The sequence below is a fragment of the Somniosus microcephalus genome, chromosome 12 (genome assembly GCF_052327205.1).
Source record: "Somniosus microcephalus isolate GS21.2 chromosome 12, FLI_Smic_1.0, whole genome shotgun sequence".
In the NCBI taxonomy this organism is placed as follows: domain Eukaryota; kingdom Metazoa; phylum Chordata; class Chondrichthyes; order Squaliformes; family Somniosidae; genus Somniosus; species Somniosus microcephalus.
The window spans coordinates 104,280,324-104,295,427 of NC_140998.1; the positions used below are offsets into that span (position 1 = coordinate 104,280,324).

Sequence of the window (15,104 nt, forward strand, 5' to 3'; positions counted from 1 at the left end):
GATTGGGCGTGAGCCAATGGGAAGGGAGGTGTTGGGCTACGGGTTCTGCCTCTTGTGACGTCGGGCGCCGGCGGCCTCCCTCGAGGGAAGGGAGGGGAGAGCGAGAGGCGGCAGAGGCTGGCGCTCGGCGGCTCAGGAGGAAGAAAGGAAGAGGAAGCGCCCGAGCCGCTACAGCGGGCTGAGAGAGGATCGACCGCCGGGGAGCAGGAGGGGGGCAGAGAGAGAGAGAGATACAGACAGACAGAGCCATACTCTTCAAACTCAGGGGGAAAAGCAACCGAGAAACATCCAGCACCCGCTTCCTACACACCAGGTAAAGCGGGCAGACCTCCTCTCGCAACTTTGGCGGCTTGTTCCGCGTATGGGACGCCGGCCGGCGGGGGGGAAGAGACGACAAACCGGGAGCCGAGGCAGCCGCTGCCCAGCACATTGTCGGCCTCGCTTCACTCGTGTGCCGGGCGGCTGCTTCTCGCGATGTGAAAGGCGATGGGACGGCGGCGAGGATGAAGTTTCAGGGTGAAGTTTTTTTTTGGGGGTGGTGGTGGGGGTTGAGTTGAGCGGGGTGGCCGCTCTCCGGCTCCAGCCTCGGGCGTTGGTTTTATTTGGAGTGTGTGTATTTCTCTCTCTGACTCTGACTCTCGTTTTTTTTATATTTCTCCATCTGACAGCACCGCCTGTCCGAGGGGGGGATGCCGCTGCTCCATCGCAAGCCGTTCGTCAGACAAAAAGCCCCGGCCGACCTGAAGCCGGACGAAGAAGTTTTCTACTGTCGAATGACCAACGAGATCTTCAGGAACTACGAGTGAGTTGTGCTTACCCGTCGCCAGGTCGCTTAACTTTTTACCCCTGACCACCTTTTTGCCGAGATATTGAAAGTGATAATGGGTGGGGGGTGATTGTTGGGACTGCTCTCCTCGCCCTCCACACGGGCGCACTCTTCATTTTCGTTCAAATCAACAAACTATGATTCGAAACCAACGTTAACGGCTCCGGGTTTGGCCGCCTTCCTCTTCTCTTTCTACCCCCCCCCCCCGGTGTGGAAAGGCACTTTTGCTGGCTCCCCATCCCGATCTGTCGCTGCCCCCCCCCCCCCCCGGCCCTGCCGGCTCTTAACCCGTGGCGGGCGGGCTGTCAAGTGCTAATAAACTCGTGTCGATTGCAAGTAGGCCTTGTGCTGTCGGATAATGTAAATTTATTCATACATCGTGATGGCTGATTTTTTTAGCACTCGATCCGAGCTGTTCTCAACGGATTTTGCGCCAAACCAAACGTGGCTTGGCCCTTTTTCAGGGGGACGGGAGGTTGTTGCCAGGATTGTGCGTGTCTGCGCTTTTTAAAAAAAAATATATACAACCATCTCCTGCGAAGAGACAACTTGAGTTTCTGGGCGACATGTGGGGAGCGTGGGTTGTTTTGGTGATTATCCGAACATTGTCTCTTTTGTACATGGAGGGCCTGGTGGAGAGCCTGAGCCTGCTCGACTGTAAAATGTCACATTTACAGAATTGGAAGTTTATTTCATCATTTGTTTTAAGGTGATAAATCTAGTTAGTATATTATCTCCCCTGCTTTAACTTTTAGAAAATTTAACGTGGATTGTGGCTGCCTCAATAATAATGAACATCAGTCGCTTCTGCTAAGGCACCCAAAGAGAAAAAGGATAATTGAAATGATCAAGGCAGTAATTTAATGGAAGAGTTGATTCATCATAACTGAAACTGGATTTTCTAAATCTGGAGAATAGATCAGTTGAAATCTCCACAGTACATTTCCATGTATTAAATTATGGAATTCTGGGATTTTTGTTTTAGTGGCGAGTGCCACTGCCAGCTAGCTCTGTATGTGATCATCATATTGAAGGATTTGTGATTGTAATGTAGTTACTGATGAACCATTTGTCCTTGTGGTAACACTTCATGGCTGATGTAGAAGTAAAATGATTTTTCTATTATTTTATCAGTTCTTCTGGTTTTTGGCATAACTTGGTTAAAAACACTTGTCTTAAATGGTATCAAATATGCTTTTAAATATTAGACCCTACCAGTTTCAAATATACATGTCCGGTGAGGTGGTTTGTGCACTTGATTTATATTAATACCCAGTCTTCATCGAAGCAGATTGCTGCCTTAGCTAATGGCGGGGCAATGCGTACTTGGAGGAAAAAGTATACCTTGTTACGCGTGTTATGCTTTCTCCATCTGACGTGTTGCTCCACAGTGCAGTAGAAGGTGAGTTTGTGCCTGTGATGAGTAGCCAGTCTCTGCCATGTTATTGTGGGCAGGTGCTGAGTGGAGGCCAACCACACCTTCACGGGAGGAAAGGGAAACTTATCACCTTGGATTGTATGCCTAGAAGTAAATAATTTTCACCCTCTTGGTTGAGAATGCTGTGGAGACATCATGGGAAGTAAATAAAACTTATGGGGGAAACCTCTCAAATTCTGTGAAAGGTGTACTACTGTCTATAGTATTTTAGGCAACTGATGTTCCTGGAGCCATGATTGATCAAGTTTAAAAATGTCTTGAAGGGCTTTAGAGAAATGTTCTCAATGGCCCTTGCTAAGTATAGTAATCTTATTTTACTGAATGGTGGAAAGATAGTTCTTGCACTTGAATGGTGTAAATGCATTTTTTTGGGGATGCTGCATTAAAATGGGTTCTAAAGATAAATGCAGTAAATGTTTCAACAGCTTTGCTAGCTCTCTAGAAAGGTTATATTTTTCCATTTTGTAGATGTAAAATAAAAGATGCTGGTAATATTCATAAATTAGGAATACCTTGCCTGATGTGTATTGTACCAGCAGAAATCTTGTTGGTTATTGTGTTAAATAGAAAAATATTGAATGCTAGTTTCGGTTAATTCTGAAATTTTCTTTTTTTGCTATAAACTATAATTTTTTCAGTCCAAGGTGAACTTTAGTAGAGCCGTTACAGGTATAGAAGCTGTTTATTTTTCACTTAAGCGGATTACTTATAAATTAATTAGTCTGGTTTCATCTAATTGACATCCAGATCATAAAGGGCATTGGTCAACCCTGCACCCTGTTGAGTTGTTAACTGACATCAACTTTGCTGTGAGTTTGAAATCTTAAATTGCAGAGCAGATCTAAATTATAAGTAACTAGCTGGGGGGGCCCCGCGTTGCCAGGGTGTTTATTTTGTGGTAGAAGATTGTTAAATTCTCCAACTATATTTGAAAGTTCTTTCCATTGCTCCTTTTTCTTTTGTTTAAAGTTTGTAATATTTCAATTTTCTTGTTTGCAGTGACTTTTTTGAAAGAACCATACTTTGCAACAGTTTAGTGTGGAGCTGTGCTATTACAGGCAAGCCAGGGCTGACTTACCAGGAAGCACTTGAGTCAGAAAGCAAGGCCAGACAGAATCTCCAAAATTTCCCTGAGCCACTGGTGGTTCCCATCCTTTACTTGACAACTCTTGCTTATTGCTCACGACTCCATGAACTATGTGATGAACTCTACATGTACACTAAGGATCGATACTTTGCTGGAGAGATAGTGGAAGTAACGAGTGTTAACGGCCTCCGGTAAGTTTGACTTAAGATAATAAAGTACAGACATGAGGTTACAGTTCTTGTATTTTAAGAGGGATAATTGAGTTTTTTTTCTTCACCCCCTCCTGCATTGCTGCCCTGGATCTCTGAACATGTTGCTTTTAACACGCTTCCTCAATACTGCACCTTTGCTTACTTTTTGCCTTTCTATATCTGGAATGCTGTTTTTATCCTGAAATAAAGGTGCCCGTAACTCAATTGTGCAAGCCTTTCTCACAAATACAATAAAGTTGCCCTTGCCATCTAGAGCTCTGTGCCACAAGCTTACTCGTGTACACCCATCTAATGTTGTTCCCTGTCTTCCTCAAGGTGTTGATTCCTTTGGGTATTGTTCCACAGATGGCATGTTGACCAAACTGGCATTATTCATGTTTGAATTTGGCATTATTGGTAGGCTACTCAATTCAGGAGAACATCCCACCAATGCCTGTTGATATCCTTTACCTGACATCCATTCATGCATTTCCAGAAAGATTAGTGATGGTGGAAACCCAGGCTGATTTTTTTTTAAACTTTACTTAAGATACTGCACCCAATTGTAGCTTCTCGCCGCTGCTACAACTGAAATTTGCTAACTCAATACACGCCAGGATATAAACGTAGGATTTTCTCGTCTCCGATGCTGTCTTCTAAGCCATCGGGGGAACAAAGTATTCTTTGGCCTGGAATTTGCGGTCAACGCTGAAGCAAAGGCTTTCGCTGCTGGCCCCCAAGAAAGCTGCCTACAAAGATCTCGCTATCTGGTGAGAAGCTTACCTTTTTCGATGCGCAAGTCAGATCATTGTATAATGGTGGGAATTCCATAGTGCGAGCTGCTGTGACGTCTAAGCAGCCAATCACAATGCAGAATTCTCGCAGACAGGGAACCAGGAAGTGAAGAAGTTGCTTTTATTCAGACTTTTTAATTTTCTTGTTTGCAGTGACTTTTAGAGAGTAAAATAAAGATTGGGGCTCGCGTATGGGGAGAAGGTAAACCTGAAATAAATATGAACAAACTTAAAAAAATATAACTACAGGAAACTTTGTTATCCAGAGGCGAACCGTCCGGCAAGCTGGAGCCACTGGCAAAAATCAGGAGCTGTTTTTTATTCTTTTCGTTTCTTTTCTTTGCTTTTTTTGAACAGTCAAGCTGTGCAAGGTCTGTAGCTAAGTAACAGCTTCAGCTAGAGACGCTGCAGAGATGCTTGCCAGTGTCTGAACAGTGAATGACTGACTGCAACTTCAGAATTTCTGCGTTTATGTGCGCATGCACTACATCCTGAAGTTGCGGTCAGTTTCATAGTGAACTACAGCGTTTGCTGTTATTACCCACTGCAAATTCCAGGCCATTGCTTTCCACTTGAGTTACAGGGTCATAAGTTCAAGTCCCACTCCAAGACAAGCACATAATCTAGATTGATAGTTCAGTGAAATACTGCAGGAGTGCTACATTGTTCACAAGGGTGCCATCTTTCAGATAAAATGTTAAACTCTGGTGCTGTCTGCCTATTTGAGATCCCATAACATTCACAGAAAAAAGGTGGTGTCTTGGCTAGTGTCTATCCCTCAACCAATGCCACCAAAACAAATTAACTAACTGGTTACTTATGTTTGTGCGACCATGTTGTTTGCAAATTGGCTGCTGCATTGCAGTGACTACACTTCAGAAGTAATTCATTGGCTGTAAATGCTTTGAGACTTCCTAAGGATGTGAAAGGTGTTGTATAAATGCAAGTCTGCACTCTTGCAGAGCACACCAGAATGGAAGGCATTATGCTTTTGAAGTTATTGTTGGTTGCTTTCATGTCTAGATGTTTGGCTTCCTTTTCAAAAAAACCTAAGTAGTTAGAGGGAGGGGGCATTGGAGCATTGATGTTCAGGTTACCATTAGTACATAGTATGTAAGCTGGTTAAAACAGAAGATCAAAAATATGTGCACGCTGCTCTGAAATCAGATGCCATAAATATAGCTGTTGAAATTAATGCCTACATTCTCAGCGGTAACTGAAAACAATAATTTTGGGGGCTTAAGTAGCTGGAGCCATTTCTTTAAAACCCATGGCAATGGAAGCAAAGGACCTGGGAGAGGGGTGACCATGTTTTGCCACTTTCTATAGAAAATCCCACTTGTATTCAGAGGACACTACCCTGAAGTATATGGGAGACGGTAAGGGAAAAGTGGGGGAAGTTTACATGTTGATTGTGTAGAGGACATGAAATCTTGTTTAATTCTTGAATAAATCTGTTAAAAGAACCCATTTGTAAACATGTGACTTATGAAAGTCTTAAGTTCATGCATTCCATCTATGGAATGTAGATCTATGTACTTTATTTTTTTTTAAACCAACTAAAATGGGTTTTCATAGAAATGAAGGTAAGGAAATTGTAATTTTTTTCAAAAAAGTGGACGTATAAAATGTCACTTGACCCATTTGAGTTTTCTACATTCAAAAACAAATATGTAGTGGAATTCCATGAGTTTAAGTATGCAGGAGTTGAAAATAAACGAAGCCAATATTAAGTATGAGCTTGCAGCTCAGCTACAAGTTTTCATTATTAGATATAATGGATTGGTGAGGGGCTATTCTGCACTCGGACTGAATTTAAATCTTTGTTCTGTTTTGGTAGGCAAACATGTAAAGTTTTGGAAGTTCTGACCCCACCAGTACAAAATGGGACTGCTAATGGCCACATAAGCAACAGAGCTGAAGATGTGGTGATTGTTATTAGCGATGAAAGTGACAATGAGGAACAATCCAAAAGCTCCACAACTTCTGCACAACTTGGGTAAATATTTACATTAAACTGGATCTAATGGCATAATTCAGTTGTTAAAGCTATTCAACTTCCAATACAGGCACTGTAAAGTCATCAATAAGATGGTTGAGGAACACCATACAGCAGGTGATGGGTCTAACTCTTCAACAAATGTGAAGGTAGAACTGTTGGTTGGACCACAAAGTAGCTTGACTTTTGAATTAAGATTCAATACCAGCCACTGCAGTAAGAATACATTTCTGTTTTCAAGGAGCTATTTAAATGTTAGCAATTGTAATCTGGGGAGCCACCTATGGATAATATTTATTTCAAGAAAAACTTGCTATTGCTTCGAGTGACAATCTTGGCTGCTGTAAGAAATATCAGCTTCTGACCATCATTTCTACTTTCCCTTCCTGAGAGTCTTTAAGATAATAGAATTAGATTTGGTCCATGTGGATAGGCTGTTTTGTTGCAAAATGAAAACAGGCCATTCAGCCCAACCAGTCCATATCGGCGTTTACTTTCCACGCAAGCAAATAGTTATGATCACATTTATCCACCCTGTTCCCATATCCCTTCAGCTCCTTTTCCTTCATTTGTTTATCTAGTCTAATAATCTTGATACAGTTTCTGCTTTAGCCATCGACTTCCACAGCGCCTCAACTCTATAATAAGGTTTCTCTCCTGCCCTCTTGTTCTTGACTCCTCCACTACTGGAAACCATCTGCTTCTATCTACCCTGTCCCAGAACTTCATAATTTTAAACACTTCTATCATACTGCCACTTATTCTGCATGCTAAGGAAAAAAGACCCAACTTTTCAATTTTTTTTTGTATTGTATTTCATCATATGGGCACCATAGTAAATTCTCTCTCAAGCCTCAATATCCTTTGTAGTCTGGAGCCTAATAATGCACATACTACACTCCGGTGTGAAGGTTTTATACAGGCTCGTCATTACCACTTGGCTTTTACATTCTGTACCTCCTATGCTGAACCTTGATTAGCTCTTTTTTATTCTACAGCCTTGTGAACCTGTACCCCCAAATCCCCCCTGCTCTTCCACAGCATTAAGTCTACTTCCATTCAGAGTATAATTATTGGTGGTTCCCCCCCCCCCCCCCCCCCCCAAAATGCATCACTTCACACTTGACATTGAATTCCATCTAATGCTTTTAGCCTATTTGTCTATCTTACTATCCTTTTGCAGCTTCCTTTTGGTCTTAAAAAATTTATATGTCCTATTTTAAGGTAATTGGCAAAAGAACCAGAGGCGAGATGAGAAAATGTTTTTACGCAGCAAGTTATGATCTGGAATGTACTGCCTGAAAGCCGATTCAATAATAACTTTCAAAAGGAAATTGGATAAATACTTGAAGGGGAAAAATTTGCAGAGCTATGGGGAAGAGCTGGGGAGTGGGACTATAATTGGATAGCTCTTTCAAAGGCGCACAATAGGCCGAATGGCGGCCGCCTCTATGCTGTATCATTCTATGATTCTATTTTGGTATTTTCTACAAATTTCAACATTACTTCCTCTCGACCTATATCCAAATCATTGATCTACACAGTAAACAGAAATGACCCCAGAACTGGACCCTGTGGGACAAAGCTACCCACTTTCAACCACTGAGAAACTACTTTAAAATCCTACTGTTAGGTTAGGGAGGACCAGGAGATATGCGTATGAGCTATGCACGTATAAGTTAGATGTCAGGAAGTTTTTCTTTTCACCGAGGTCATTGGCCTTTGGAGCAAGTTGCTGGCTCGTGTGTTGGGTACACATTAACTGCACAGGAGCTGCGCAAGTTGCTGGCTCGTGTGCTGGGTACACATTAACTGCACAGGAGCTGAGCAAGTTGCTGGCCCTTGTGCTGGGTACACATTAACTGCACAGGAGCTGAGCAAGCTGCTGGCTCGTGTGCTGGGTACACATTAACTGCACAGGAGCTGAGCAAGTTGCTGGCTCGTGTGCTGGGTACACATTAACTGCACAGGAGCTGAGCAAGTTGCTGGCTCGTGTGCTGGGTACACATTAACTGCACAGGAGCTGAGCAAGTTGCTGGCTCGTGTGCTGGGTACACATTAACTGCACAGGAGCTGAGCAAGTTGCTAACTGTGGGTGGTGTCCATGCACAAAAGGTAGTTGAGGCATTGGGCGACATGTGTCCTAGTCACTAGTCTCCTGGAGGACAACTGTTTTAGCCATTCACCGCCATATCTGGCTGGACCACATAAAGCATTATCGGGTCCTGCTCTCGTCTGCCGGAATTGCTCACTATTGCAGAATCATTTTAGAATGTAAAGATAAACCTCAGCTGCTATTCTGCACTGCTAACTGTCTTCCTAAACCCCTCTCCCCTATCTCCTCCACCCTCACCTCTGACAACCAGTGTGAGGAGCTCATGGACTTCTTTGTCTCTAAGATTGAGACCATCTGTTCAGCTGCCTCTGCCACTTCCCTTCCTTCCCCTAACCTAACAGGCCAACTTGCTCTAAGGTTCCCCCTGCCCTAGCCCTGAACGCTCATCTTTCTCCAGTTTCTCTCCGATCTCCCCTCATGACCTCTCCACGCTCATCTTGTCTGTGAGTGTCTCTTCCTGCTCCCTCGACCCTATTCCCACGAAACTGTTGACTACCCAACTTCTTTTTCTGGCTTCTATGTTAGCTGACATTGTTAACGATTCTCCTCAGGTACTGTCCCCCTCTCTCTCAAATCTGCCGTCATCACCCCTCTCAAAAAACCAACCCTTGACCCTGCTGTCCTTGCAAACTACCACCCCATCTCCAACCTCCCGTTTCTCTCAAGTCCTTGAACGTGTGTTGCCTCCCAAATCATTGCCCATCTTTCCTGCAACTCCATGTTTGAATCCCTCCAATCGGGTTTCTGCTCCTGCCACAGTACCGAAATGGCTCTCCTCAAAGTCACATGACATCCTTTGTGACTGTGACAAAGGTAAACTATCCCTCCTTGTCCTCCTTAACTTGTTTGCAGCCGTTAGACACACGGTTGACCACTCTATCCTTCTCCAACGCCTCTCCACCATCGTCCAGCTGGGTGGGACTGCACTTGCCTGGTTCCAATCTTAGCTATCTAATCGTAGCCAGAAAATCACCTGCAACGGCTTCTCTTCCTGCTCCCACATTGTTACCTCTGGTGTCCCGCCAGGGATCTATCCTTTGCCCCTCCCCAATTTCTCAACTACATGCTGCCCCTTGGTGACATCATCCGAAAACACAGCGTCAGTTTCCACATATACGCTGTTAACACCCAGCTCTTCCTCACCACCACTTTTCTCTCGACCCCTCCACGGTCTCTAAATTTGTCCAGTTCTGGATGAGCAGAATTTTCTCCAAATAAATATCGGGAAGACCGAAGCCATTGTTTTCAGTCTCCGCCACAAGCTCTGTACTCTAGCCACTGATTCCACCCCTCTTCCTAACATCTGTCTGAGGCTGAACCACGCTGTTCGCAACCTTGGTGTCATATTTGACCCTGAAATGAGCTTCCGACCACACATCCGTGGCGTAACGAAGACCACCTATTTACACCTCCGTAACATCGTCCGTCTCCGCCCTTGCCTCGGCTTATCCGCTGCTGAAACCCGCATTCATGCCTTTGTTACATCTAGACTCGACTATTCCAACGCCCTCCTGGCTGGCCTCCCACATTCTACCCTACATAAACTTGAGGTCATCCAAAACTCTGCTGCCCGTGTCCTAACTCTCACCAAGTCCCGTTCACCCATCAGCCTTGTGCTCGCTGACCTACATTGGCTCCCGGTTGAGCAACGCCTCGATTTTCAAGATTCTCATTCATCCTTGTTTTCAAATCCCTCCATGGCCTCGCCCTTTCCTATCTCTAATTTCCTCCAGCCCTGCAACCACCACCCCCCCCCCCCCCCCCCCCCCAAAAAGATATCTGCGCTCCTCTAATTCTGCCCTCTTGAGCATCCCTGATTTATAATCGCTCAACCATTGGTGGCCGTGTCTTCTGTTGCCTAGCCCCATAGGTCGCTCTGGAATTCCCTGCCTAAAACCTTCCACCTCTCTTTCCTCCTTTTAAGACGCGCCTTAAAATCTACCTCTGACCAAGCTTTTGGTCACCTGCCCTAGTTTCTCCTTATGTTGGCTTGGTGTAAAATTTTTTGTCTTGTAGTACTCTTGTGAAGCGCCGTGGGACATTTTACTAGGTTAAAGAAAGATGCTATATGAATTGTTGTTGTTGTTTGATTGCTATTGGGGATTGGTGAGAAATTCCGCAGATTTTCTTTTCCTTGAATTGGCCTAGATTTTTTGTTTCCTCGTGTCTCTCACCTCTCCCAGAGATTGTGGATTGGGGTAATGGAGAAGATGGTTTAAATTGCACCGTGACGGTATGGGGCCGTATCAATGGACCAGCTGCTCTTTTTCTGTCTTGTCATTTTCATATGCACATAAACTGTTGCCTCCTTTCTCGCACAAGATTCCACAGGTGCCAGTCTGTTCACTGAAGTGCACAGATTCTTACTACTTCACATTGTTCAGTAAAATAGCTACCACTCAGGCCTGTCTCTGGCTTTTTCTTCTAGCTGCCTTGCATCTGTTGCTTTTATCAAGCCGTTTCTAACTTTAGAATTTGTTTAAGTGTGTATTGGCTGAGTCTGACCACATTCACTGATTCCTTGGATACACATCTGTGAAGACTACAATGCATGTACCTTTTTAATTTACATCTGTTGTCAAGGTTTGTCGTTGAACTGGATTTTGCAACTTACTGTGCTAGGGATATGATTTCAATTGAAAATAGTTTTAGATACCTGAAATAACTGCTTCAACATGATGAGGAAATTTTGTGACAAAATATACTGCAGGGAACTGATGGTTAGAATATTATTAGAATGGCTTTTGGATTTGGTTATAGTGCAAGACCAGAAATTAGTGATCCATAAGCTGGGCTGTTATGGGTGTACTTGGAATTGCACGTGCTCATCTTTGCTTAAAATGTATTCAATCAAGCAGTGCCCATTGATTTTCATGGCCGACCAGTTAAATGCGCAGTCCAGTTTAGTACACTTTTTTAGTTGGCAGAATCATTATATATTAGTGGGGGTTACGGTAGCTTGCAGCCAAAAGACATCTGTTTGAGTAAAGTGGCATGTTTAATTTTAATTCAGAGATTAAAGGTTTAGACTGCAATGAGGGAACAAAAGTTTTTCCATTTGTTGCCTGGACAAATGTATATTTGACTCGTCTTGTTACAGGGAAGGAAAAGGAGGTGAATCCATATTATTTCTTGGTTGGGGAGTGGGGATTATGCAATTTTAATTAACTTTCTGGGAAGTAGGATCCCCCCCCCCCCCCCATGTTTATTTGTGGTCATCAAGGTGAGGGATGTTGATGCTGGAAAACAGAACTTTCTCATTTCAGGCACTTAGTGGCAGTAAACCCAGGTCAGGTGTAGCACAACCAAATGCAGCGTAAAATATTCTTTGCCCCAACCTCAAGAATGTTCTGAACTGCACGAATGTGCTCTCGCAGCCGTCATCCTGTGGCTTCTGCATTTGGGGACAATCTTGTGCTGTAGGCCCCAGCACACCAGTAATTGGATTGAAATTGTCCAAGCTAGGGAAATTACCTTGAAACGCAAGCATAATACGTGAGTGTATTCAAGACCGATCGATAGATTTTTGGATACTAAGGGAATCGAGGGATATGGGGATAATGTGGGAAGGTGGAGTTGAGGTAGAAGATCGGCTCGAAGCGCCGAATTGCCTACTCCTGCTCCTATTTCTTATGTTCTTAAATGATTGCCTGTTTTAAGGTGTTTCCTTTACTGACTGACATTTTCTGATGAGTCCATATACCCAAATAGTATGTGCATTTGCATCTGCAATAATAAAACAGGATTTAATGTTTATGGTGAAACTTTGATCCATTAGCCATTCTGATAGAGCAAATAAGATGAATGAAATATACTATGTATTGTGAAAATGCAAATTTAGGTTTCACCTACCCATGACTCTTTGCACCCCATGAAGTGATCCTGAAAGCTTGTGTAGCTAAAAATCTTTATATTGAATCAGCAACATCAAATATTGTTTGTTATAACTTGATATTGTAACTTTTCTTTTTTTTACAGGAAAAAGAAAAGCAAGATTGATGTAGCTTTATTTAAGTACAAGGTGAAACCACTTAAAACTGAAGGAAATGAAATCATAATTAAGTCTGCCCAGATGAAGTGAGTATTATTGATGGCCTGTTTTCCTGGAAGATTAAAATCCATTTGAATGTGTCTTCTGGCAAATATTTCAATCTGTTTTCATTTGCTTAGGGCCTACATAGTGATGTTTCTAATTAATATGTGTATATGTATGTAGTTTCATTTTAGGTTTTTCTTTTTTATAATAGTCGCAAGAAAAATCAGTATTCCCGAGACAGGTTGAAGCTCTTTCTCAAACAGCATTGTGAATTACGACATGGCATGCTTAAAGTCAAGGTAAGAATTGTCTTTCAACGGGCTATCGGTTGATCATTAATTGCTTGGCAAGGAGAACATCAGTTGTATTAATATTGGCATAGACGTTGGAGGAAGAGTGTAAGATCCACTCTTTCACCTGCTGTAATTAGTGAAAAGTCGTGTAGTGGTGGCTTCCTTTGTAATCTATATTCCCAGCTTTCACATTGCACAGTAGGTTCCTTGAAATGATACCAAGATTTCTGCAGTATGTCATGTAGGAACTGTTGTACAGTGAAGCCTGTTTGATGGTGTCATTCTTATCAGTTAGTCTATGCCTATGAATAGTCATCAATCTGGTATAAAATCAACATTTAATGTGAATGCTGTATTAAAAATAGCAATCTCAAGCTTTGTTTTAGAATGCCATAGTTTGTTCCAAGAGTCTGAGTTGGTTTATACCACTGTCCTTTAAGTGATCAGTTGGAAAAGACACTGAGCTTTGACCAATTCTTTGTTTCCATTTTGCTGTTTTTGCAGAGACTTTTCCTACCTAGCTTGTCGGATTCACTGTTCAGTAGCCACTAGGGGGCGCAAGAAGCTTTGTCCTTCATAAATGATAGTTAAGAAAGTCTAATTTGGATTACAAAATGGATGCTGCATTGAATCAGTAGAAAGTTTAATCACAGTCGGAGGATATTTTGACCTATTGTGACTCTCACTGCTAGCTCCACACCAGATCCATCTACTCTAGTCCTGTTTTTCAGCTTTCTCTCTGTACCTTATTTTTAAATGTTCATTTCATTTAACTCCCTGTGAACGACTGTTGTTTCAGAAGTCACGTAGTAATGCATTCCATTTTCTAATAATCACTTGCATGAAAAACAATCCTTTTTAGCATGTCATTTATGCTTTTAATAATCCTGAATTTATGCCCCCTTATTACCATTTTGATGACCTAGTAGAGGTAATCCTTTACTATTTACCACTATGCCTGTATCTGATTCATGTATGTATGGAGAGTAAGAGGTCCCAATACAAAGCTCACAGGAGGGCCACTAGCTCCATCCTGCCAATAGACACACTATCTATTTACTCCTACTTCCAACAACACATCTGCTCCATCACCAAGGTCGCCTACTTCCACCACCCTAGCATCGCCTGTCTCACCTCTGCTCATCTGCTGCTGAAACCTTAATCCTGGCAGGCCTCGTATCTTCCACCCTCCGTAAACTTGAACTGATCCAAAACTCTGCTGCTTGTATTCTAATTTGCACCAAGTCCTGTTCATCCATCACCCCTGTGCTTGCTGACCTATATTGCCCCTCAGTCCGGTAATGCCTCGATTTGAAAATTCTCACTCGCTCCTCCTTGTTTCCAAATCACTCCATGGCCTTGCCTCTCCCTAGCTCTGTTACTTCTGAGACCTCTGCCCTCCTCCAATTCTGGAGCATCCCCGATTTTAATTGCGCCACTATTTGCGATCATCCCTTTAGCTGTCTGGGCCCTAAGCTCTGGAATTCCCTCCCTAAGCCACTCTTGCATGCTCCTCCTTTTAAGACGCTCCTTAAAACCTACCTCTTTGACCAAGCTTTTGGTCACCTGTCCTAATATCTCCTTATGTGGCTTGGTGTCACAGTTTGCTCCTGTGGACTGCCTTGGGATGATTTACTACTTTAAAGGCACTATATAAATACAAGTAGTTTTTGTTCTATCTTTTGTGCTACAACTTTGCCTTTGGTACCAAGGACCTTCTCATTCTCTTATGTGGCACTTTACCCAATGCTTTTTGCAAGTCCCAATATATCACATCGGTTGCATTCTTTTGTCGATCTGCTCAGTGATTTTTCTCAAGACTTTGATCAATTTTGTCGATCAAGGCTGGACCATCACAACTCCACATTGTCTCTGATTAGCCCATAGAAATGTTATGCATGTGCAGAACGAGACTGATTTAGTAGTTGCAGTGTTTGAGGAGCAATTACGTTGCCTTGCATAGTCACTTCTTCAGATCTAGTTCAAATGACTTTGCAAACGTCTGTTCTGCATCTTTAAAACCATATTGGATGTGTTTAGCTGTTTGAGATTTGTTAATATGTTGCTACTGCATAATGTTATAAATACTGTCAATATTGTACTTGATTTATTTTGTTGACAAAATGTGCATTTAGTTTTACTGTGCTTCCATATATTTTATTATGCAGTCTACAACAGTTGATAAATACAAGCTTTCAGAGCAGAACTTTTCACATTTGTTCCCGGATGATCCATCAACATTTAGTCCTAACAGAGGGCAAGGAAGGACTCTCAAGAATCGCTCTTCATTAGCAAATGTGAGTAGAAAGTAATTTTATCTTTGC

At 42.8% G+C, this 15,104-nt stretch overlaps 1 protein-coding gene across 5 annotated transcripts in view; it reads left to right on the plus strand.

The window, feature by feature from the left end:
• Window positions 1–15,104, plus strand: part of baz1a (bromodomain adjacent to zinc finger domain, 1A) — a 112,155-nt gene continuing 97,051 nt past the window's right edge. For 2 of the 5 annotated variants that reach the window (XR_015080275.1, XM_086003367.1), the window contains exons 1-7: window positions 1–313; window positions 669–802; window positions 3,264–3,542; window positions 6,177–6,335; window positions 12,430–12,528; window positions 12,699–12,786; window positions 14,949–15,077. Coding sequence is in view for 4 of the 5 variants with exons in the window: in XM_086003367.1 (XP_085859493.1) it covers window positions 690–802; window positions 3,264–3,542; window positions 6,177–6,335; window positions 12,430–12,528; window positions 12,699–12,786; window positions 14,949–15,077 (867 nt within the window). In the remaining variant the exon portion in view is untranslated. The remainder of the gene's footprint in view (window positions 314–668; window positions 803–3,263; window positions 3,543–6,176; window positions 6,336–12,429; window positions 12,529–12,698; window positions 12,787–14,948; window positions 15,078–15,104) is intronic. The other 3 variants (XM_086003365.1, XM_086003366.1, XM_086003368.1) reach the window with 3 other exon arrangements.